We start from the raw sequence: 22,893 nt of genomic DNA, 5'->3' as shown, positions 1-22,893 counted from the left end.
CCTCTTCTCTTTTATTTTAGAGACGAACTTAATAAGAAATGTGGTCACTTTAGGATTGTCCTTTCAAAATAAATGAGATGAGCCTTGCCTAGTAAAACTCACTGATTGCGGGGCCCTCAATAAATATTTGTTTTAAAATACTTAGACTTAGGGACGGGCCGTTTAGCCAATTTCACGGCCTTCCCCAAAAGATAACAACGCGCAAATCACTTCCGGCGCGCTTTAAATAATTTACTCTCTTAAACTCGGGTGCACATTTATGTGACCCAAATTCAAATCTCAACGAAGTCGAAATTTGTCGCTAATCACGGGTACATTGATTGTGACGTGGTTCGAGATGCATTTCCACGACGTTGCAAATTCCTTTTAAAAGTAATGAATGAGACGATCCCCGACAAACAAAAGTACACAAGCTGCGGGGCCCTCATATGTGTTGGTAAAATTACTTAGACTTCGGGATGGACAGTTTAGCGAACTTTACGGCTTTTCTCAAAATAACAACGCGTTAGTATCGTTAGGCGCATATTTAATAATGTTATCTTCTTAAACTCGGGTGCACATTTATGTGATCCAAATCCAAATCTCAACAGAGTTGAAATGTGTCAATAACCACGGGTGCATTGATGTGACGTGGTTCGAGATGTATTTTCACGATGTTGCAATTCTCGGTAAAAATAATAATAATAAAAGAGGTACACAGTTAAAATTTGCACATAGGTTCATAATTGTATAAAATCAGATAATCAAGCCGAATATGACAGTTATGCGACCATGCTAGAATCACGGAACTCGGGAATGCCTAACACATTTTCCCGGGTTAACAGAATTCCTTATCCGGATTTTTGGTGCGCAAACTGTTAAACGGAGTCATTCTTTTCCTCGATTTGGGATTCAACCGGTGACTTGGGACACCACAAATCTCCCAAGTGGCGACTCTGAATCTTTAAATAAAATCCTGTTTCGATTGTCCTTTAATTGGAAAAAAGGAGGTGTGACATGGCCTATTTGGCTTATGTTCGTGATTACAGTGTTGAGGTTCCCTCTAATGATTTTATGCCCGTGGTTTGTGAGTTTCCTGAGGTTTTCCCTTCAGACCTGCCGAGGATGCCACCTGACAGAGATATTGATTTCTGCATCGATTTGGCTCTAGGCACTCAGCCCATTTCTATTCTGACATATCGCATGGACCCGCCAGAGTTGAAAGAGTTGAAGGAGCAGTTGCAAGACTTGCTTGATAAGGGTTTCATTAGACCCAACGTTTCACCTTGGGGTGCGCCGGTACTGTTTGTTAAGAAAAAGGATGGTTCGATAAGAATATGCATTGATTACCGGTAGTTGAACAAGGTCGCCATCAAGAATAAGTATCCACTGCTAAGGATTGATGATTTGTTCGATTAGCTTCAGGGTGCCAAGGTATTTTCAAAGATTGATTTGAGATCTGGCTACCATCAGTTGAGGATTAGGGCATCTGATGTCCCTAAGACAGCATTCCGCACTCGGTACGGGCATTATGAGTTCTTGGTTATGTCATTCGGGTTGACAAATACCCCATCAGCTTTTATGGATTTGATAAACCGAGTGTTATGGCCTTATTTGGATTCATTCGTGATAGTCTTCATTGATGATATTCTGATATATTCCCACAGCCAGGAGGAGCACAAGAAGCATCTCAGAGTGGTTCTTCAGACTCTGAAGGATAGTCAGCTATATGCGAAGTTCCCGAAGTGTGAGTTCTGGTTGAGTTCAGTTGCATTCCTAGGTCATGTTGTATCAGCAGAGGGTATTCAGGTTGATCCAAAGAAGATTGAGGCAGTCAAGAACTGGCCTAGACCAGCATCAGCTACAGAGATTCGGAGTTTCTTGGGATTGGCAAGCTACTATCGTCGGTTCGTGGAGGGGTTTTCATCCATTGCAGCCCCGATGACCAAGTTGACCCAGAAGGGTGCCTAGTTCAGATGGTCGGACGCGTTCTAGGCGAGCTTTCAGAAGCTCAAGGCATCCCTGACTACGGCACCGGTGTTGGTTTTTCCCATAGGTTCAGAGCCTTATATTGTTTATTGTGATGCATCTCGCATTGGGCTTGGTGCAGTGTTGATGCAAGATGGCAAGGTCATTGCCTATGCTTCGTGGCAATTGAAGATTCATGAGAAGAACTATCTGGTGCATGATTTAGAGTTGGCAGCCATTGTTCATGCACTGAAGATTTGGAGGCATTATCTATATGGCGCGGCATGTGAGGTGTTCACTGATTACAAGAGTCTTCAGTATTTGTTCAAGCAAAAGGAGTTGAAGTTGAGGCAGAGGAGGTGATTGGAGTTGTTGAAGGATTATGATATCACTATCTTATATCACTCGGGAAAGGCCAATGAGGTGGCCGATGCTTTGAGTAGAAAGTCAGCCAGTATGGGTAGTCTTGCTTATATTCCAGTCGGTGAGAGGCCGCTTGCTTTGGATGTTCAGGCTTTGTCCAATCGATTTGTGAGGTTGGATATTTATGTGCCTAGTCGAGTATTAGCTTGCACGGTCGCACGTTCTTCGTTATTGGAGTGTATCCGTGATCGGCAGTTTGAGATCCCATTTGTGTGTCCTTAGAGACACGGTGCAGCGTGGAGGTGCCAAGCAGGTTACCTTAGATGTTGATGGAGTTTTGAGATTGCAGGGTAGAGTTTGTGTGCCTAATGTGGATGGGCTTCGGGAGTTGATTTTAGATGAGGGCCATAGTTCCCAGTACTCTATCCATCCGGGCGCCACGAAGATGTATCAGAATTTGCGGCAGCATTATTGGTGGCGTAGAATGAAGAAGGATATCGTAGAATATGTAGCTCGGTGTTTGAATTGTCAGCAGGTTAAGTATGAGCATCAGAGGCCTGGTGGATTGTTTCAGAGGATTCAGCTTCCAGAGTGGAAGTGGGAGCGGATCACTATGGACTCTGTTACTGGACTCCCACTTACTCGGAAGAAGTTCGACACAGTTTGGGTCATCATTGATAGGCTGACCAAGTCAGCGCATTTCATTCCTGTGGCAGTCTCCTATTCATCCGAGAGGTTAGCTGAGATCTATATCCGGGAGATTGTTCGACTTCATGGTGTGCCGGTATCTATTATTTCGGACCGAGGTACGCAGTTTACTTCGCGTTTCTGGAGAGAAGTTCAGCGAGAGTTGGGCACCTAGGTTGAGTTGAGTACAGCATTTCATCCTCAGACGGACGGGCAGTCCGAGCGGACTATTCAGATATTAGAGGATATGCTCCGAGCTTGTGTTATTGACTTTGGAGGGTCATGGGATCAGTTCTTGCCTTTATCAGAGTTTGCATACAACAACAGCTACCAGTCGAGTATCTAGATGGCTTCTTATGAGGCTTTATATGGTAGGCGGTGTCGATCTCCGGTTGGATGGTTTGAGCCGGGAGAGGCTCAGTTGTTGGGTACGAATCTGGTTCAGGAGGCCTTGGACAAGGTCAGGATCATTCAGGATAGGCTTCGTACAGCTCAGTCCAAGAAAAAGAGCTATGCAGATCGTAAGGTTTGTCAGTTGAGATCCAAGAGTTTCCCTTCTGTTCGTGTTCAATGGGAAGGTCAGCCTTCTGAGGCATCGACCTGGGAGTCCGAGTCCGATATGCGCAGCCGTTATCCTGATCTATTCCCCGACTCATGTACTTCCTTCTTCTTCTCCGTTCAAGGATGAACGGTTGTTTTAGAGGTGGAGAATGTGACGACCCTTCACCTGTTTTCTTATCCATTCTGCGCTTCCGATGCCTTGAAAACCTCATTTAGAGTTACCTCGATTTGCATGCGCAGTCCGGGCGCGTAGCCGGAAAGCTTAAATATGAAATTTTCTGAAAAATGCTAAGTTTTGAGCTAAAATGAATAAATTTGACTTCGGTCAACATTTTGGATAAACGGACCCGGACCCGTGATTTGACGGTCCCAGAGGGTCCGTAGGAAAATATAGGACGCATGTGTATGTCCGAAATCGAATTCCGAGGTCCCAAGCCCGAAAAATGAATTTTTTAAGTAAAATTATTTTCTGAAAATGTTTAAGGAAATTGGAAATGAAATCTGATTAGAAAGAGATGGTATCGGGCCCGTATTTTAGTTCCGGTGCCCGGTACAGGTCTTATATATGTTTTAACTCTTCCTGTAAAATTTGGTTGAAATCGGACGTCGTTTGACGTGTTTCAGACTTAAATTTCTAAATTGGAAACTTGATGAAGTTTGAGAAAAAATTCTTGATTTTGAGGTTTGATTCATTGGTTTTTAGGTTATTTAGGCGATTTGATCGCACAGAAAAGTTTGTATGATGTTGTTGAGTTAGTACGTGTGTTTGGTTAGGAGCCCCGAGGGCTCGGGAGTGTTTCGGAATGGTTTTTGGCTTTAGAAGTGTTGCAGATTTTCTGCTATTGTGCCCAGGGATTTTGTTCTTCGCGTTCGCATGGTCTCACCCGCGAATGCGTAAGGCAAAGATCCCAGGTGCCCAGTTTCTTCTTCGTGAACGCGGAGGTTGAGACGTGAACGCGAAGCCCAGGGGGGAGACCCTTCGCGAACGTGTCCTTCCACTCGCGAACGCGTAGGGTTCAGGGGAGGGGCCACCAGTTTGTTCTACGCGAACGCGGCCACTGGCCCGCAAATGCGAGGGCTCGAGGTGCTAAAGCATCGCGAACGCGAGCCCAGTATCGCGAACGCGAAGAAGGATTTTTCCCAGTTATTTTAAAGTCCCAAACATAACCCATTACGGGATTTCACCAAAATTTCACACACTTTTTCTTCTCCAAAGTTCTAGGGCGACTTTTGAAGCATCCTTTCACCATAAACTCTTGGGTAGTAATCTTTAACTTATTTCCTTCCATTTTCATCAACATCTATTGAATTTCTAGGCCTAAAACATGTAATTAAGGGTAGAAATTAGGGAATTGGGTAGAGTTAGGGCTTTTTAATTAATTTTGATTTAGACCTCGTTTTGGGGTCGAATTTTGAAAATAATTATATATTCGGGCTCGTGGATGAATGGATTATCGGATTTTAGTTCGAACCTAGTGTTTCGACCAAGCGGTACCGAGGTCGATTTTTGGGATCTTGGGAAGAATACTTGGGAAGTTATAATTAGGCAATGGATTCGAATTGTTTAGCATTTATTGATGTTATGAAGTCATTTGTGTATAGATATAATCGATTTGGAGCCGAATTCGAGAGGAAAAGCAGTAATTGAGGATTGAATTAGCCGTGGAAGTTTGAGGTAAGTGTTTGGTCTAACCTTAGCTTGAGGGATTAGGAATTGAGTCCTATTTGCTATGTGATAATTGTTGAGTACAACGTATTGTCACACCTCCTTTTTCCGCACCCGAAGGGCGCAAGGGAGTTTTTTCCAATTAAAGGACAATCGAAACGGGATTGGTTTAATTATTTCAGAGTCGCCACTTGGGAGATTTAGGGTGTCCCAAGTCACCAATTTTAATCCTGAATCGAGGAAAAGAATGACTCCATATTACAGTCTGCGTACCAGAAATCCGGATAAGGAATTCTGTTAACACGGGAGAAGGTGTTAGGCATTCCCGAGTTCCGTGGTTCTAGCACGGTCGCTCAACTGTTATATTCGGCTTGATTATCTGATTTTATACAAATGTGAACTTATGTGCCAATTTTATCTTTTAACCGCTTTTATCATTCACTGTTATTTTATAGGACTTGCAACGTCGTGAAAACATATCTCGAACCACGTTACATCAATGCACCCGTGGTTATTGACATATCTCGACTCGGTTGAGATTTGGATTTGGGTCACATAAATGTGCACCCGAATTAAGGAGAATAAATTATTAAGACGCGCCTAAAGCGACTAACGTATTGTTATTTTGGGGAAGGCCGTAAAATTTGCTAAGCGGCCCCTCCTGAATTCTAAGTAACTTTAAAACAAGTATTTACTGAGGGCCCCGCAATTTGCATTTTTTGTTTGTCGAGGCTCGTCCCATTTATTATTTAAAAATGAATTTGCAACGTCATGGAAATGCATCTCAGACCACGTCACAGTCAATGTACCCGTGATTAGAGACACATTTCGATTTCATTGAGATTTGGATTTGGGTCACATAAATGTGCACCCGAGTTTTGGGAGATAACATTATTAAAGGCGCGCCTAAAGCAACTAGCGCATTATTATTTTGGGTGGGGCCGTGAAATTTGCTAAACGGTCCGTCCCGAATTCTAATTATTTTAATATATATACATTTAGAGGGCCCCGCAGCTTCTACATTTTTCGAGGCTCGTCTCATTTTATTAATTATTTATTTTTTCTTTTTTTTTCTTTTAGAAAAAGGACAAGGCTAAAGTAACTACGTTTTTTGCTACTTCGCGAGATCATGGGTTATAAATTGAACTTATTTGATGGAGCGGGTATTTTTCCGCGGAATTAAAATTGCTACTATAATTTCAACATTACTACCACATGTATAAACAACTATTAAGACAAACTAAATAATTAACACCTTTCAGAATACGTGCAAACCTCTATTATGACAAATATTTGGATAACAACAATTTAAACATGAAGAAACAAAATGTCAAATAGCTACTTAAAATAACGAAACAACGGAAAAGACATTCACGGCCAAATTTCAATACCATACGGAGTTAATTATCCAAAATAGCAATTCGCAATCATCATGTATATATGACTCGCGCAATTTCGCGTACTATCCGCATGAACTAGGATTGTATTTCAACGAACACCTATACATATTACTAAACAGCAAACATAAAGGACACGGGCAGAGATAACCTACTTGAGATTAATGTCCGATGCGTTGGACCTGCGACGAAACCTCGGACAACAACCTCGACGTACCGGACCTCGACGAACCAAAGACGACCTCAATGGAGACTGAAAGCTCGACCCAATACTGTCAACGCACGAGATGTTGGCTGCCTTTTGGATTTTTTCGACGCAGCAGGTTGGTTGTGGTGTTTGGACAAAACGGATGAAACAGTGGTGGTGGGTCGACGAGTGGTTGTTTGCTGGCGGTTCAGGCGTGCGAAGGGGCTGCTGACGGGTGGTTGCTGGAAATGGAGTGGTCTGTTTGGTAATGGTGTTTGGGTGGTGGAGTTTGGACGTGAAGGAGTGGGGTTAGGGTTGCTGGGGGCGTGAGGATGGTGAACGACGATGGTGGGAGCTGGTTGCGATGGGGGGTGCGACTGGTTTGGATTTGCTTGGTGGTTGTGTTGTGATGGAGAGGAAGTGGGGGCTGGGGGGCAGTGACGACGGGACTGGCGGTGGTTTGCCTGGTGGTTTTGGGGTCGGGTTTGGTTAGGTTTGTTGGTCGACGGACGTGAAGGAGGTGGGTGTTTGGTGGTGGTCGTGAGGCGGAGAGGGAGCTGGTAGCGGCGACAATGGCGGATTCACGGAGGAGGAAGGCGATGGGAAGGTGACGGACTGGTGGAGTTGGTGGTTTTGGGACGTGAGGGTTTTCGGACAAGATGGTGACGGAGTTGGGAGGAGACGGGGTGGAGTTTGGACGGTGTCGAGGGAGTCGAACGCAGGTGAGGGTTTTCTCTTTCAGTAGGGTTTTTTGCTCCTTCTTCTTTAGGAAGAAGAAGGTCTACAGTACCCGTGCAAAATTTTTTCAAAGTCCTCCGTTGGTTTTTGGTGATGAACAGTCGTTTGTTCAAAAAATTTCCAAGTCCTGTTCGTTCCCCCCAAAATTTCAAAATCCTCTCTTGTCCGTTCTTTTGTCCGTGTATTTGTATGGTTTTGCCCAGGAAAATGAGCCCCACGCGTGGTGGGGTTCGAGGTTTGTGTTCCCCACGCGTGGTGGGGTTCCCCGTGTATGGGATTCCGTCCGTGTTCCCCACATGTGACGGACTCGGATTATTATGGGCTAGGTCAGAAAATTAGGCCTAAAAGCGAGTAAGTTTGAACCCGAATATTATTCTTTTCCTCGGACCCGACTAAGGACACGACGTCGCTTAACTAGTCCTATGCAAGCAAAATAACTACCAAAAATAGGACTAATATTTAAACAAAACTATATCTTTTTTAAATATTTTTCAAGATTTAAAATAGCTATAAAACTATTTTTTGTAATTTTCGTTTTTTAATAAAGACAAAATATAAAGTAATATTTTTGTATTTTTCCAAAATTAAAATGACTACAAAACATTAATAGAATTATATATATTTTTTTTTTGTAATTTTCGAATTTATGTAAAGTACAAAATAAGGTACTCTTTTTTTGTATTTTTCAATTTTCTGAGAAATACATAAACTAAAATTTTATGTATATATTTTTGTAATTTTTTTCTTTTCGTAACGAAATAAAGCAAAAATAGTCAAAATAGGTATATTAGACCTAAATTACATATTTATGCTAAAAAATGTGAAAATCCTCGGGGAGGGTCAAAAATCCGGTGTCTACACGTATAGGCATGGTGACGAGTATCTATACGTTGGTGTCTAGCATGACCGTGAGTCTTTACATTGTGAATATCCTTATTTTGTTGTGTCTTTCATGCCTTAGTGATGATTTCTATATGTTGTGAAAAGCTTGTGAAAGAAATTGTGACCTTTGAACTTCGAGGAGCATTGGCTCGAGTTATATTACAAAGTGTAAAAGTATATGAAATGATTGAACCCTTTGGAGCGTTGTCTCAAGTGGTAAAGTGAGTTAAGAACTAAAAGTGAAAGAAAGAGAAAGAGTTATTAAATTGCTCCCTTGTCGGGATGTTTGTTGCTTGTTGATTATCTCCCTTGCTGGGATGCTGAGATTATTGATATTGTTCCCTTGCCAGGATTTAACTATTTAATTGTGTTCCCTTGCTGGGATTTCTATTATTATTTGTTTACTCCCTTACCCCTTTGTTTGTGATTGTTGTTTGGGTGAGAAAGAGCGTTAAAGCACGAAGGGTGATGCCATGCATTGTTTGCTATTGTGAGGAAAGAGTGTAAAGAACGAAGGGTGATACTGTGCCATACGATGTACCATTCCTAACCGATTATCATTGACTATATGGTGAGGAAAGAGAGTAAAAGCACGAAGGGTGATGCCGTGTACACTTTTGTTATAAAATATTGTTTGGTGAGGACGAGGGTAAAAGCACGAAGGGTTATGCCGTGCACATTGTTATTATATGATTGATTTGGTAAGGACGAGAGCAAAAGCACGAAGGGTGATGCCGTGCAAATTGTTGATTTCTGATTCTTGATGATGTTCTAGTTATGTTGTTACTTTCCTTACTTGATGCTTTTTATTCGGAACCATTATCCCCCTTCCCCACAGCATGTTTCCCCTTCCCACATTTACTGGTTATTCCTGTACTTCCCTTTCCGCTGTATATGAATAAATTGCATAGGTTTATTTGGTAGTTTGGTCCTAGCCTTGTCACTACTTCACCGAGGTTAGGCTAGACACTTACCAACACATGGGGTCGGTTGTGCTGATACTACACTCTGCACTATGAGCAGATCTCAGAGAAGCTTACGGACAGTAGTTGGAGGGCTTCCTTTAGTCCACCCGGAGACCCAAGGTAGACCTGTAGACATTCGCAGGCCCTGGCGTTTCCCTCTATCTCCATTCCCTGTTTCATTTTCTTTCGTTCAGAAATAGTTTAATGAATTTTCTTCAGACCTTGTTTGTAGTGACTCTTAGACAGTCTGTGACACTGTGACACCAGGTTTTGGGTATTGAGGTTTTGAAAGTTTTAATAGACGTAGTCTTGAGTTATAAAAAAAATTGTTAACTTCCGCTTATTTATTTAATTCCGCTGTTTTCATGTTATCGCTGGTAATTTAAAAAAAATATAATTTGTTAATGAAAAAAAGGTAGTTAAGGGTTGGCTTGCCTAGCTCTCATTAGTAGGCACCATCACGACTCCCGAGGGTGGGAAATCCGGGTCGTGACAAATGCTTAATGTTTTGGTTTAATGGAATAAATATCTTTTCCTTCAAAAAAAAATATGTAAATTAGATTTGTGGCTATTTATGTAAACCAAACAACTCCAAGGAGAAAGGACAAGGGGGAAGTGCACGGTTAACCACAAATAATACATGTATTTACTTTTAAGCCACTGTTTAAAATTTCTTTAGTCTTTAGCCACTGTTTTAATAAATTTTACCTGCCCAGACGAAAATACCCTTCTGCTCATACAAGTTGAGGACCAAGTGTCCTTAACTTTTGAATTTGCAACTCTAAGTTCAGGACTTCAGGACTACATGTCCTTAACTTTTGAACTTGCAACTCTAAGTTCAGGACTACATGTCCTTAATTTTTAAACTTGGAACTCGAAGTTCAGGACCACCTATCCTTAAGTTCTGTGCTTGTAACTCTAAGTTAAGGACTACTTGTCCTTAATTTTTGAACTTGTAAGTCTAAGTTCAGGACCTATTGTCCTTAACTTTTGAGCTTGTTAGTCTAAGTTCAGGACCAAGTGTCCTTAACTTTTGAACTTGTAAATGTAAGTTCAGGACCAAGTGTCCTTAACTTTTAAGCTTGTTAGTCTAAGTTCAGGACCTATTGTCCTTAACTTTTGGGCTTGTTAGTCTAAGTTCAGGATTTCAGGACCTATTGTCCTTAACTTTTGAACTTGTAACTGTAAGTTCAGGACATATTGTCCTTAACTTTTGAGCTTGTTAGTCTAAGTTCAGGACCAAATGTCCTTAACTTTTGAACTTGTAATTTTAAGTTCAGGACCAAATGTCCTTGATTCAAACCACCACATATGCACGTATTTAAGATTCTGATTTCCTAATTTTTTTCCCCATAAAATTCTAGTTCACCATACTAATAGTTATACTATGTACTACTCATATTATTAAGCTTGTTGGTGCTCTGATGAAAATATCACCTTTTTTCCCTTTTACCCTTTATATTCTTTTCTTGTTTTTTTCTAAGTCCTTAATTTGTTGATGATTCCCCTCTTCCTATTTACAGTCATCTCGTCTCCTTCGTTGCATAGTTTGTCAATCTCTTCCACCTAAACCCCAAGAAAGAGAGAGGGGGAACTGGGTTAGGTAGTGAAATGAGCTCTTCAAGCTCACCTGGTCAATCTCGAAGAGGAGAAAAGGAACAAAGAGCAAGGAATTTTGACACTAAAGCGAAGAAGATGTGTTGGGCCAAGATGGGGTCAAGAGATAGAAGAAAGGGTAACACCGTCTTTTCGTATTAATTTTAATAGACTAATGGCTACTTTTGTTCAGCATTAAAAATACTGGATAAAAAGTAAATATCACTTTAAAAAATGGCTACCCCACATAATTTTTACAAGGGACAAAAGGAAGGCATTTAGTTGGGTAACATCTCATGTATGGGCCGGAAGGACGATTTCATTGGGCTAAATTGCAGCGCACAACAACAATTGAATCAAAAAAAGGAGAATGACAGAAATAGAGAAAATAGCATGGGCTAGTCAGTTTTCGGACTGGTAATTGAAAAATAGTCAGCGTTTACAAAGTCATTAAAAATAGCCATTGTTTTGCTGAAACACGGAAAGTTCCAGCATAATATGTTGGATTTATGAAGTTCCTGCGTATAAACTTCCAGTATAATGTTAGAACTCCAGCACACAGAAAGTTCCAGCATAATATGATGTATTATGAAGCTTCTAGGTATAAACTTCCAGCATTTTGTCTTGGAACTTCAGCACATTACAAAATTCCAACACATTATCCTAGAATCTCATACATAAAAAGTTCCAACTCCAGCATAGTATGTAAGAATTTTTAAGGGTATTTTTATTCAGATTTAATTATTACATAAAAAGTGACTAAATTAAGATTACTTTTGAAGTTGTGGCTATTTTCAATTGTCAATTATAAATCTGGCTATTTCTAATCCCCCCCTCTAAAAAAGAAATATGATACTGAAAAATTCACCAAAAATTTTCAGTATTGTGGCTGAAAATTCTTGTGATTGTTATAATTTCTGGTGATTTAAAATTCTAACACTAAAAATTTATGGTGATCAGGGAACAGGTGCTTCAAAATTCTGGCCAACGGCTACTTCATATATTGTTTTTTAAATATCCAGTCGGCTACCTGGATTGGGACCGGGCTGGGCCACCGGGACAAAATGACTGTCCCATTACCCCCCCCCCACCCCCCATCCTGAGACCACTAAGACATGTCGGACCAGGCCAGGATCGGGTGATGCCGTCCCTTTAGACACAGAACAAATGCATAAGGCACAATAGTCTCAATGGACAATACGTCCTATGGGCTGGATTGTAATAAGTGTTGTTAGTATTCGCTTCTATTCACTATTTTTTTATTCTTTCCCCTGATGATGCATAACTTTTTGAGAAACTTTAATGTACAGTTTAGAGCCTAATTACCATACGTAATTATAATTTGCATAATTACCATTCGTAGCTACTTTTTAATTGTTACCAACTTGTATTATTTGTATTCAGACGTGCAACAAAGACTCTTGCATCCAGACGCGCAAAAATACGACATGTGTGAATTGTATTCGTTCGTGCAGCGAATACAACTTGCATCAACTGTATTCATTCACACAAAGAATGTAAGATAATTAATCTGTAGCCAGAGCAGAGATTAAGACACAATTACACAATCAATCTAGAGTTAGAGTCTAAGGAAGCGTACCGTTAACCTCCATGGATTCAGCAGCGACAGCAAATGGCGATTAAGCCTGAGACCAACTTCCACGATCCACTAGCTACACGCTCTCACAGCCCAGAGAACTTGACTGATGGGACGTCTACCGTTACCACGTATTCAAGAGGCAGAATACGTTAGGGTTTTCTAATAGCTAGGAAAAGGGGGGTTGGCCTCTATTTATAAAGAGTGCCTACCCATCACAGGCCAATAGTTATCGGGACTCACTCATCCACACACACAATATTTAATATTAGGCCTTTTATTTATCCACCACTTGGACCACGTCACTATCCTTTCAGGCTATAACCAATTAACGTAATTCCAAATTCCAACATTCTCCCACTTGGACACCAACATTAATTGAGGACATGAAAACAATTTTAAATATTTGGGTTTTTTAAGAAAATCATTTTTGAAAAAGGATTTTAGACTCTACGGTGGCCACACTACTCACATAGCCAAGGATAGAATGGCCCATATAACAATCCATTCAGTCTCAATAGAAAAGACTAACAATGAATCGTAGCAGGCATCACATCATTTTAAGGTATGCATTCTATCTACGACCACATATGCTAGAATTTCCATCAACATGGATCAAACATGTGTGCTAAGCATTTTATCTTTCTAATCAAGGTGAATAGATTCGCACCTCTTAGAAAGAAATAATCCTCTAAGTGATATTATAACCATATCACCTCAGGAGCCTCCAAGTGATACAAAATCATATCACCTCAGGAGGATTCCCTTGTGCCTTACCTAGGATAATCAAGGCAACAAGCTGCAAGACTCAAAGATATCATAAGTTTATGCAATGTCCAATTGGAAATAAAAATAAATAAATTATCATGTTAGTCATAAGCATATCAGGTATCAAATAACACAAGCTTGCATAAAAATAGAATTTATCAAAAGCAATATCTCAGTTAGAAATCACAAGGTAACTCCCACCGACTAAAGCACATCAAAAGACTCTAAAATACCCATATTTTTAGCATATTCATTAAACACTACAGGCCTAAGACCTTAGTCAAAGGATCAGCCAACATAGATTATGACTTAGGGGTGGGCATAAAATCTGAAAAACCGAATTTCGAACCGGACCGAATTATTTCAGTATTTTGGTTTCGGTTTTTTCGATATTTTGGTCTAATTCGGTATTGCAATATTGATATTTCGGTACGGTCCTCGGTACCGAAATACCAATTTTTAAAAGATATTTTCTTAATTCTTACTACCCACCCAGCCCATCGCCCAAGCCCATCTTAAATGCTCACCCTAAAGGTTCGGAATTCATCATTGATAAGCAGCCCATCGCCCAAGCCCATCTTAAATGCTCATCCTACCGAAACTTTTTGAACATGATTTTGCTTCAAAAACAAGAAATGATGTTGGATTATTTTCACTATATTATTATTATTATACTGAGAAAAGGACAAGCAAAAACCAAAAAAATAGTGTCCAACTTTTACAAGTAATTCCTACGAAGATTACTAATCTAGTTACTACTGACTTAGTGTTGCCTACAATTGTTTATTCAGCGATTATTAAACTGAACCCGTATCGAAACCGTACCGAACCAAAATAAGTAATACCGAATCGTACCGAAATATATTTAGTATGGTATTTAGTATACACAATTGATAAACCGAATACTGAATCAAAATACCGAATACTCACCCTTAGATTATGTGCTAATATGCTCAATATATATATATCACCTTCTTTTACCATGTCTCTAACCTTAAGAAACTTAAGGCTAACATGCTTAGAGCCTCTTGTTCTCTTGTTATTCTTGGAGAAGAACACAACTGCACTCTTGTCACAGAAAATAGTCATTGGCTTAGATATAAAATCCACAATTTGTAATTTAGTAAGAAAATTCTTCATCCAGATAGCCTGTGAAGCAGTCTCAAAACAAGTAATAAACTCAGCTTCCATTGTAGATGTAGTAGTGATGCTTTGCTTCTCACTTTTCCAAGAAATAGCACATCCACACAACATAAAAATATACCTAAAAATTGATTTTCATAGTGTCTTAACAACCTGCAAAATCAGAATCTGAATATACTAGAAGATCCAGGTCATCAACTTTTTTGTACACAAGCATGAAGTTTTTAGTGCATCGTAGATATCTCATCACTTTCTTTGCAGCCACCCAATGTGTCCAACCAGGACTAGAAGAAAATCTTCCAAACATGTTAACAACAAATGCAATATCAGGCCTTGTACAAACCTGTATGTACATCAAACAACCAACAACACTTACATATGGCACATCTTTCATAGTTCTCATTTTAACTTCATTTTTCGGACATTGATCCTTGCTAAGTTGGTCTCCTTTTACAACAGGTGCAATACCAGGTCTACAGTCTTGCATATTGAAAGTTTTAAGAACATTCTCAATGTAGGAACGTTGTGATAAACCCAATAAACCACGTGACCTATCTCTTTTAATTTATATCCCAAGAACAAAAGAGGCTTCACCAAGATCTTTCATATCAAAAGACCTAGACAAAAACTGTTTGGTCTCATTCAACAAGCCCAAATCATTTGTGGCAAGCAGAATGTCATCAACATGGAGAACCATGATAATGAAATTACCATTAGCTATTTTAAGATAAACACATTCATCAAGCTTATTCTCCACAAATCCAAATTTTATAATAATTTCATCAAATTTTAAGTACCACTGCTTTGAGGCTTGTTTTAGCCCATATATGGATTTGTTAAGCTTGCACACTAGATGTGCTTTACCAACTTCTTTAAACCCTTTAGGTTGAACCATGTAAACTTCTTCAAGTAGACTCCCATTCAAGAAAGCAGTTTTAACATCCATCTGGTGCAATTCTAAATTAAAATGAGCCACAAGAGCCATCACAATTCTAAATGCATCCTTGGATGAAACATGAGAAAATGTTTCTTTATATTCAATACCTTTTTTCTGAGTGTAACCCTTAGCAACCAACCTTGCTTTATAACGGTCTATGTTTCCCTTAGGGCCTATTTTAGTTTTAAACACCCATTTGCACCCAATAGGTCTAAAACCTTCAGGCAATTTAACTAACTCCCACACTCCATTGTGTTCCATGGAGCGCATTTCATCTTTCATTTCCTCACGCCATTTATCAAAAAATAAAGAGGAAATCGCTTGAGCATATGATAAAAGATCAGTCAGCTCTCCGGTATCACTAAGATTTTCAGTCACATACACGATTAAATCATTAGAGATGGCAGATCTTATTTCTCTCTGTGACCTGCAGAGTGGTTCATTGTGTACATTTTGTTCAGGAACTATGGGATATACGTCGTTGTTCCCTTGATTCTCTCCCTCATGAATAGGTTGGTTTACTACCTTTTCATGTATAACAGGTACAGGGACAATGACTTCCTTATCTTTTAATACAATTTCCTTACCACATGAACAATCACAATCACAATCACAATCACAAACATCATGCTCAAAAAAGTTTGCATTAATAGACTCAACGATTCTAGTGCCACGCCCAGGATAGAAAAACCTAAAACCTTTAGAGTGATCATGATAATCTATAAAGAAACAACTAGTAGTTTTAGGATCAGTTTTCTTTTCTATGGGGAATAAATACGAACTTCATCTAGACATCCCCAAATGTGAAAATGGTTCAAGCTAGGTTTTCGGGTTGTCCATAGTTCAAAAAGAGTTTTCAAGACAGATTTTGTAGGAACTCTATTCAGGATATAGCTAGTTGTTTTTAAGGCTTTACCCCAAAGAGACTCCGGTAGGCTAGTCCTTGACATCATACTTCTCACCATTTTCATGAGAGTACGATTTCGTCCTTCAGCCACAACATTCTGCTCAGGAGTACCTGGCATGATATATTATGCTACTATCCCATATTCTTGCAAAAATAAAAGCAAAAGACACCATATATTGACCAGACTCATCATATTTTCCATAGTACTTACTACCACGGTCAGACCTCACTATCTTAATGGACTTCCCAAGCTATTTTTCAACTTCAGTCTTGTAAATTTTAAACTTATCAAGTGCTTCAGATTTTTCTTTTAAAAGATATATATAGCAGTACCTTGAAAAGTCATCAATAAAAGTAATAAAATACTTATGATTGGTCAAAGTAGGTACATAAGGTCTACTAATATCAGTACGAATTATTTCTAAGAGTTCAGAGCTCCTAGTGGAACCCTTTCTCTTAACCTTAGTCATTTTACCCTTAATACAATCCACACAAATTTCAAAATTTTTTGGATCAAAAACAGGGAAAATATTTTCCTTTATCAATCGTTTAATTCTTTCTTTAGAAATATGACCAAGGCCCATGCCGTAATAGGTAAGACATTTTACTCATAGCAGACCTTTTGTGGGCAATATTTTCAACATGTATTGCAAATAAAGTTTCATTCAATACATTCAAGCGATATAGACCATCACTTAAAAAAGCATCAGCAACAACATGTGAATCATAGGTAATTTTAATAATACCATTATTTTGTTGAAATGAATAACCACCTTTGCCCAAAAGGGAAACCGAAACTAATTTTCATCTCATAGATGGTACAAAAATAGTATTTTCTAAACGAATACTAGAATTATTCTTAAAAGGTAAAATAGGTATCCCTATAAACTCTACTTTTGCTTTGAGTCCATTGCCCATAACAATACTGGATTCATCCTCTTTTGGCTTCCATCTGCTTACTAGATCATGCAAGTCATTGGTTACATGAACAGTTGCACTACTATCCAACCACCAAGAATTTAAAGGAACATGAATAAGACTAGTTTCAAAGCAGACAAAAGCCAAAAGATTACCTGGTTTCTTTTTCAGAGGACAACTAGATTTCTTATGACCTACTTGTTTGCAATCCCAGCACTTGATTTCTTTTTTAATTACAGCTTGAGGACTAAGAGGATTATGAGACTGACCTTGGTTAACACCAGGCTTATTAGTATGACCACTATTACCACTTGGACGATGAGACTGGCCATGTTTCTTTTTGTGAAGTTTGGGTCCACCTTTTCTTTTATAAGAGGGATAATCAGCTGACCTAGACGAACTAACAAAGTTCACTACACCCTCAACTTTCTCCTTTTGGATCCTCCCTTCCTCTACCACACAAGCAGTAATGAGCTCATCAATACTCCACTTATCCTTTTGTGCATTATAGGTTATTTTAAGTTGGTTAAACTGCTCAAGAAGGGACCTTAGAGATTGGTGAACAAGAAAATCATCGGTAATGGTTACACCTAATTGTTTATTTTGGTAGAAATATTAACCAATTTCATAATATGATCACGGACACTACCTACAAGGTCATACTTAATGGTGGACAAGGAATCAATCAGGGTACCTATCTCAGCTTTATCAGATTCTAGGAATTTCTGTCCAATGGCACTCAGAAAATCTTTTGCATTTTCATTATCCTTAATTGCACCCTTTATGTGATCAGAAATAGATCTATTCATGATCATAAGACTCAATTTGTTAGCTTTCATCCATTTTTCATACTTAGCCTTTTCATCAGCAGTGCTAGTAGTTGTAGGTTCAGTAGGTTTCTGTTCAGTCAATGTAAAGTCTAGGTCCATCAGGCCTAACACTATTTCAATATCTTGTTTCCACTTCTTGTAGTTGCTACTAATCAGAGTTTCAATGGAATTCAATTGAGTAGTTGTGTTGTTAACAGCTGTATAAGCAAACAACACAAAAATTAGATAGAATTATGGGCAGGAATATATTAAATCAAAAGAGTCAAAGACATCCATTGCATCCCTCCTTTGGGTAGAAGATGCAACTGTCTCCCCTTTCAAAAAAAATTCAAGGAGTCCAATACATTCATTGCATCCTCACCTTTAGGAAATACATACAAAGCCTCCCCTTAATTATCCAAGAGTACAAGGCATACATTGTGTCCTTCCTTTAGATAAGAGACATAAAACCTCCTCTTACATCAAATTATCCTTATTCATTTAATTTATATATATACATGAGAATCCAAGATATTAAGCTTCATCCATTGGGTTGAAATATAATATATTATCTCATAAATTAATTTGGTGTCACTAGTATCAAAAAGGCAAACCTCCAACACTAGCGTACACTCTATTAAGGACAATTTGTACATCCGCATTGAGAATATTTTAACGACTCAAATAAATAGTCCACTTTGGTGGAAACTACTCATTAATCATAATTCTCAATCCATGTGTTAAATGATTTCACATGTATAAAGTTTTTAAAAAAATTTCAATGACTCCAAATAAATAGACCCTTCTAATTTGCTATTAATTCCATTCTCTAACTAAAAGTCCAAAGAACTAGTAAGAGTTATGCAATCAAAACAAGATCAACAATCTAATTTAATTAGGACAGAGTATTTCGTAAAATACCCGAAGTATTTTATCAACTACTCTCGTTGTTCCAGTTTATGTGAACCTATTTCCTTTTTGGTCCGTTCCAAAAAGAATGAACCCTTTCTAAATTTGATAACAATTTAGCTTAAAGTTACAACTTTACCCTTATTGAGAAGCTTTTATTACCACACAAATACTCTGGGCCCCATTTGAACTTGTTTAGGACCACAAATTCCAAAAGTCTTCATTTTTTACTTAAACTTCGTACCCAGTCAAACAGGTTCACATAAATTGGAACGGAGGGAGTACTAAATAAAAATTGAAAAATTTATTAAAGGACACAAGTCCATAGAAAAATAGTAGGCTTTTAAGTTCTGCTAAGTACGATAACATTGTATGGAGTTAATTCCATAACTAAAGGACCAATCAAGTTCAGATCTCAACAAAACTTAACAAGACTTAGCCCTCAATTGTAAAATCCTTTTCTGATGCCCTCATCGTCAGCACGTATCAAGGTTTTACCAATTTTGATATGTACTTTTATTTAAAAATACCAACAACAAAATCGTTACATCCCCTTGTACACTGACACAAAATAGACGCTAAACATTGGTGAAACCGTTTTGCCGAGAAACAGTGACAAACTATTGTCGTCTAAAATTTATACAATAGAAAAATATATTCGCAAGGTATAACTGATCACAATATAGAAAAGAACGTGTATAACAAGCCTGGGTGTCCAATCAATTTACTAAACAGAGGCCGGAACACGCAAACTTGTTACCAAGATATAACCTTTGTTAACTCAAGATTAAATTTTGATCTTAATCCCTAACTATGGTGGCTCTGATACCAACTGTAAGATAATTAATCTGTAGTCATAGCAGAGATTAAGACACAATTACACAATTAATCTAGAGTTAGAGTCTAAGGAAGCGTACCGTTAAACTCCATGGATTCAGCAGCGACAGCAAATGGCGATTAAGCCTGAGACCAACTTCCACGATCCACTAGCTACGCGCTCTCACAGCCCGGAGAACTTGACTGATGGGACGTCTACCGTTACCACGTATTCAAGAGGCAGAATACGCTAGAGTTTTCTAATAGCTAGGGAAGGGGGTTGGCCTCTATTTATAAAGAGTGCTTACCTATCACAGGCCAATAGTTATTGGGCCTCACTTATCCATACACACAATATTTAATATTCGGCCTTTTATTTATCCACCACTTGGGCCACGTCACTATCCTTTCAGACTATAACCAATTAACGTAAGTCCAAATTCCAACAAAGAATACGCCCAAAGCTAAATAAAGGGGTGTATACAAAGAATACAACATGTGTTAATTGTATTCGTTCGCGCAACGAGGGGTGTATACAAAGGACACAACCTGTATCGACTGTATTCATCACGAAATATAGAAATACAGAAAAATAAATATATTTTTATTGAGATTCGAACTTAAGATCTTCGCTTACTAAAGAGGTTGGACTAACCAATTGAGCTAAGAGCTTGTTTCTCTCTTAGTTCAATTAAAAATATTTGATCTCTTGTTTTAGTACTTTCAGGTGGATTTACTATAAAATCTAAATACAACTACGAATAATAATCTTCTAAAAGTATAGCTAAGAATGATAAATGCAACGTATATGTTTATTGTATCGTATAAATTTTCATTTTCTCCAAAGATATTTTGACTCATAACTAAAGCTAGAGGCTCTTCATAATTAATCATTAATGTTATAACATACTTGCATGGGAGAAAGTATGTTATCCTACTAATGCTGGTTGTCGTTATGACATCCTTGATGTAGCTATATAGAACAAGGCTTCTATTAGTACATTGCTGTGGAATATCAGTTGCAAGAAAGATAAACTTTGGGTTAAGTGGGTTCACAGTTATTACATTAAGGGAGGCAAGATTTAGGAAATTGTGCCTAAGCAAGCCTCTTGAGTAGTGCAGAAGATTTTGAAGATGCAGAGTCTCCTTCAGCAAGCTCAGATCATAGAAGAAGATTTACAAAATATGACAACATTCCCCATTAAGAAGATATATATGCTGATGAGGGGTGATTTTCCTGAAGTGCAGTGGAGGAAAATAGTGTGCAGTAATCTTGGAGCTCCAAAATGGGTATTCATCTTAAGACTGGTATCTCTTGGTAGATTGCCTACCAAGAATAGGTTGATGCATTGGGGTTTGTTGATAATCAAACATGTCCTATGTGTGCTTCTCAACTAGAAAGTATGTCCCCCCCCCCTCCCCCTCTTTTTCCAAAGCGATGTATGTGCACAGGTGTGGAACAAGCTCTTGCAATAGCAAAGAATTGATAGAACAACTATGATTTGGCCAGATGAGTTGAGATGGGCTGAAGTTAATGCAAAAGGAAGAAATTCAAGTGCGAAGATCTTTAAAATGACTTTGGTTGCACGTGTTTATTACCTTTGGATTGAGAAAAATCAGAGTCTTCCAGAATAAACAAGATGATCCTAAAAGCATCACTAGAAGAAGAAATCTTCTGTAGGGGATCATAGAAGAAGAAATCTTCTGTAGGGGATCATAGAAGACAAGACATACTAAGGAGCTTGATAATATGAATTTTTATCATGGATAATATATATAGTCTGTCTCGTTAGTAACTTTGGAAAGTGGATGTTAGTTGGGAGAAGTATATCTCGCAATGTCTATCTGTAGTTTTTTCTTTGAATTAACCAGACATAATACCTTTCGTCATAAAATCTTATTTACCAAAAAAAAAAAATGTTATAGAAACAAATTTGGATGGAGGTCTATAATTAGTAATAATAAAATAATATTTTTTATAATTTATATTTTATTTTATGTGATATTATTTTCTTATTAATAATTCTTTTAAAAAGAACATCTTTCAATATTTGAAAAATCACATTTTTTATTAGCATGTCTTTACAGCCACATAAATCTCATGATACATTTAAAAGCACAAATTTCAAAAGTTTTCCTTTCTTTATATATAATTTCTTGTCCACTCAAACAATCCACAAAATTGAAACGAAGGAGTAAGATTGGGGTTCCTCTGATTTTTTATTTTTGGCAATCACACTTGTAAACTGAATTGAAATTCTTTTGTTTGGGTCAAAGGAGAAAAATTTCTTAGCTTTAGAAATTGAGAATAATTTGACATAAACAAGCATTCATTTTCACGAGTGAGTAGCTATTTCTTGACTAGGCTCATAAAGCATAAGAAAAAGGGAAAAATAGATTAGGAATGATTCATAGGATAGCTAAGCCTATATATACTTACAAGAAAATATTGAAAATGTGACCTTTTAACAAATTAAGCATAAAAATTCTATGTGAACTATCTAGGACAGTTATATGAAGTAAACAATGAAAGAAAGAACAGTTCCGAGCAAATAGACTTCATCCGGATGATTGAAGAACATGAGGTTTATATATATGAGCAAATAGACTTCGTCCTGTACTCTATTTTGTGTGGCATGATTTCCTTAATAATATATTTACTTTATATTTATTTAACTCTAACTTTCTATGTAAACAGTTTCTTACAGAAATATAGGGTAAGGCTGCGTAAAATGGACTTTTGTGGTCCGATCTTTCCTTCGACCCCGTGCATCGCGGGAGCTTAGTATACCGGGTTACCCTAACTCTAAACTTAATATTTATTCTTTAATAGCATGCTTTTATAGCAAGAAATCTCATGACATATTTAAAGACACAAATAGTAAAAGCCCTTCTTGTCACGAACCAAATTCAATATTAAGCCGTGATGGCGCCCAACATCGTTGTTATACAAGCCAACACTGATTATATAGTAAATCCCCACTCATGTAGTTAGTACGAGATAACTTCCATTTTAGATTTAAGAAATTTATAGTTTTCAAAAACTAAAGCATATTTAAGTGAAAGGAATAAATGCAAATCTCAATCATGAAGACAAGCC

The 22,893-nt window shown here is 38.1% G+C and overlaps 1 protein-coding gene across 1 annotated transcript; it reads right to left on the bottom strand.

Moving 5' to 3' along the window:
- Nucleotides 1–14,642: 14,642 nt before the first annotated feature.
- On the bottom strand, nucleotides 14,643–14,984 carry LOC142174262 (secreted RxLR effector protein 161-like). The gene has a single exon (XM_075240053.1). The coding sequence runs from the start codon at nucleotides 14,982–14,984 to the stop codon at nucleotides 14,643–14,645; it is 342 nt and encodes a 113-aa protein (XP_075096154.1).
- Between the last annotated feature and the right edge of the window lie 7,909 nt (nucleotides 14,985–22,893).

The sequence above is a fragment of the Nicotiana tabacum genome, chromosome 20 (assembly GCF_000715075.1).
Source record: "Nicotiana tabacum cultivar K326 chromosome 20, ASM71507v2, whole genome shotgun sequence".
Lineage (NCBI taxonomy): Eukaryota > Viridiplantae > Streptophyta > Magnoliopsida > Solanales > Solanaceae > Nicotiana > Nicotiana tabacum.
This window is presented reverse-complemented; position numbering and strand designations above follow the sequence as displayed.

What these genes read in the sequence shown, in the direction of transcription:
- LOC142174262 (XM_075240053.1), bottom strand. Translation starts at nt 14,984, where the DNA reads ATGCAAGACTGTAGACCTGGTATTGCACCTGTTGTAAAAGGAGACCAA.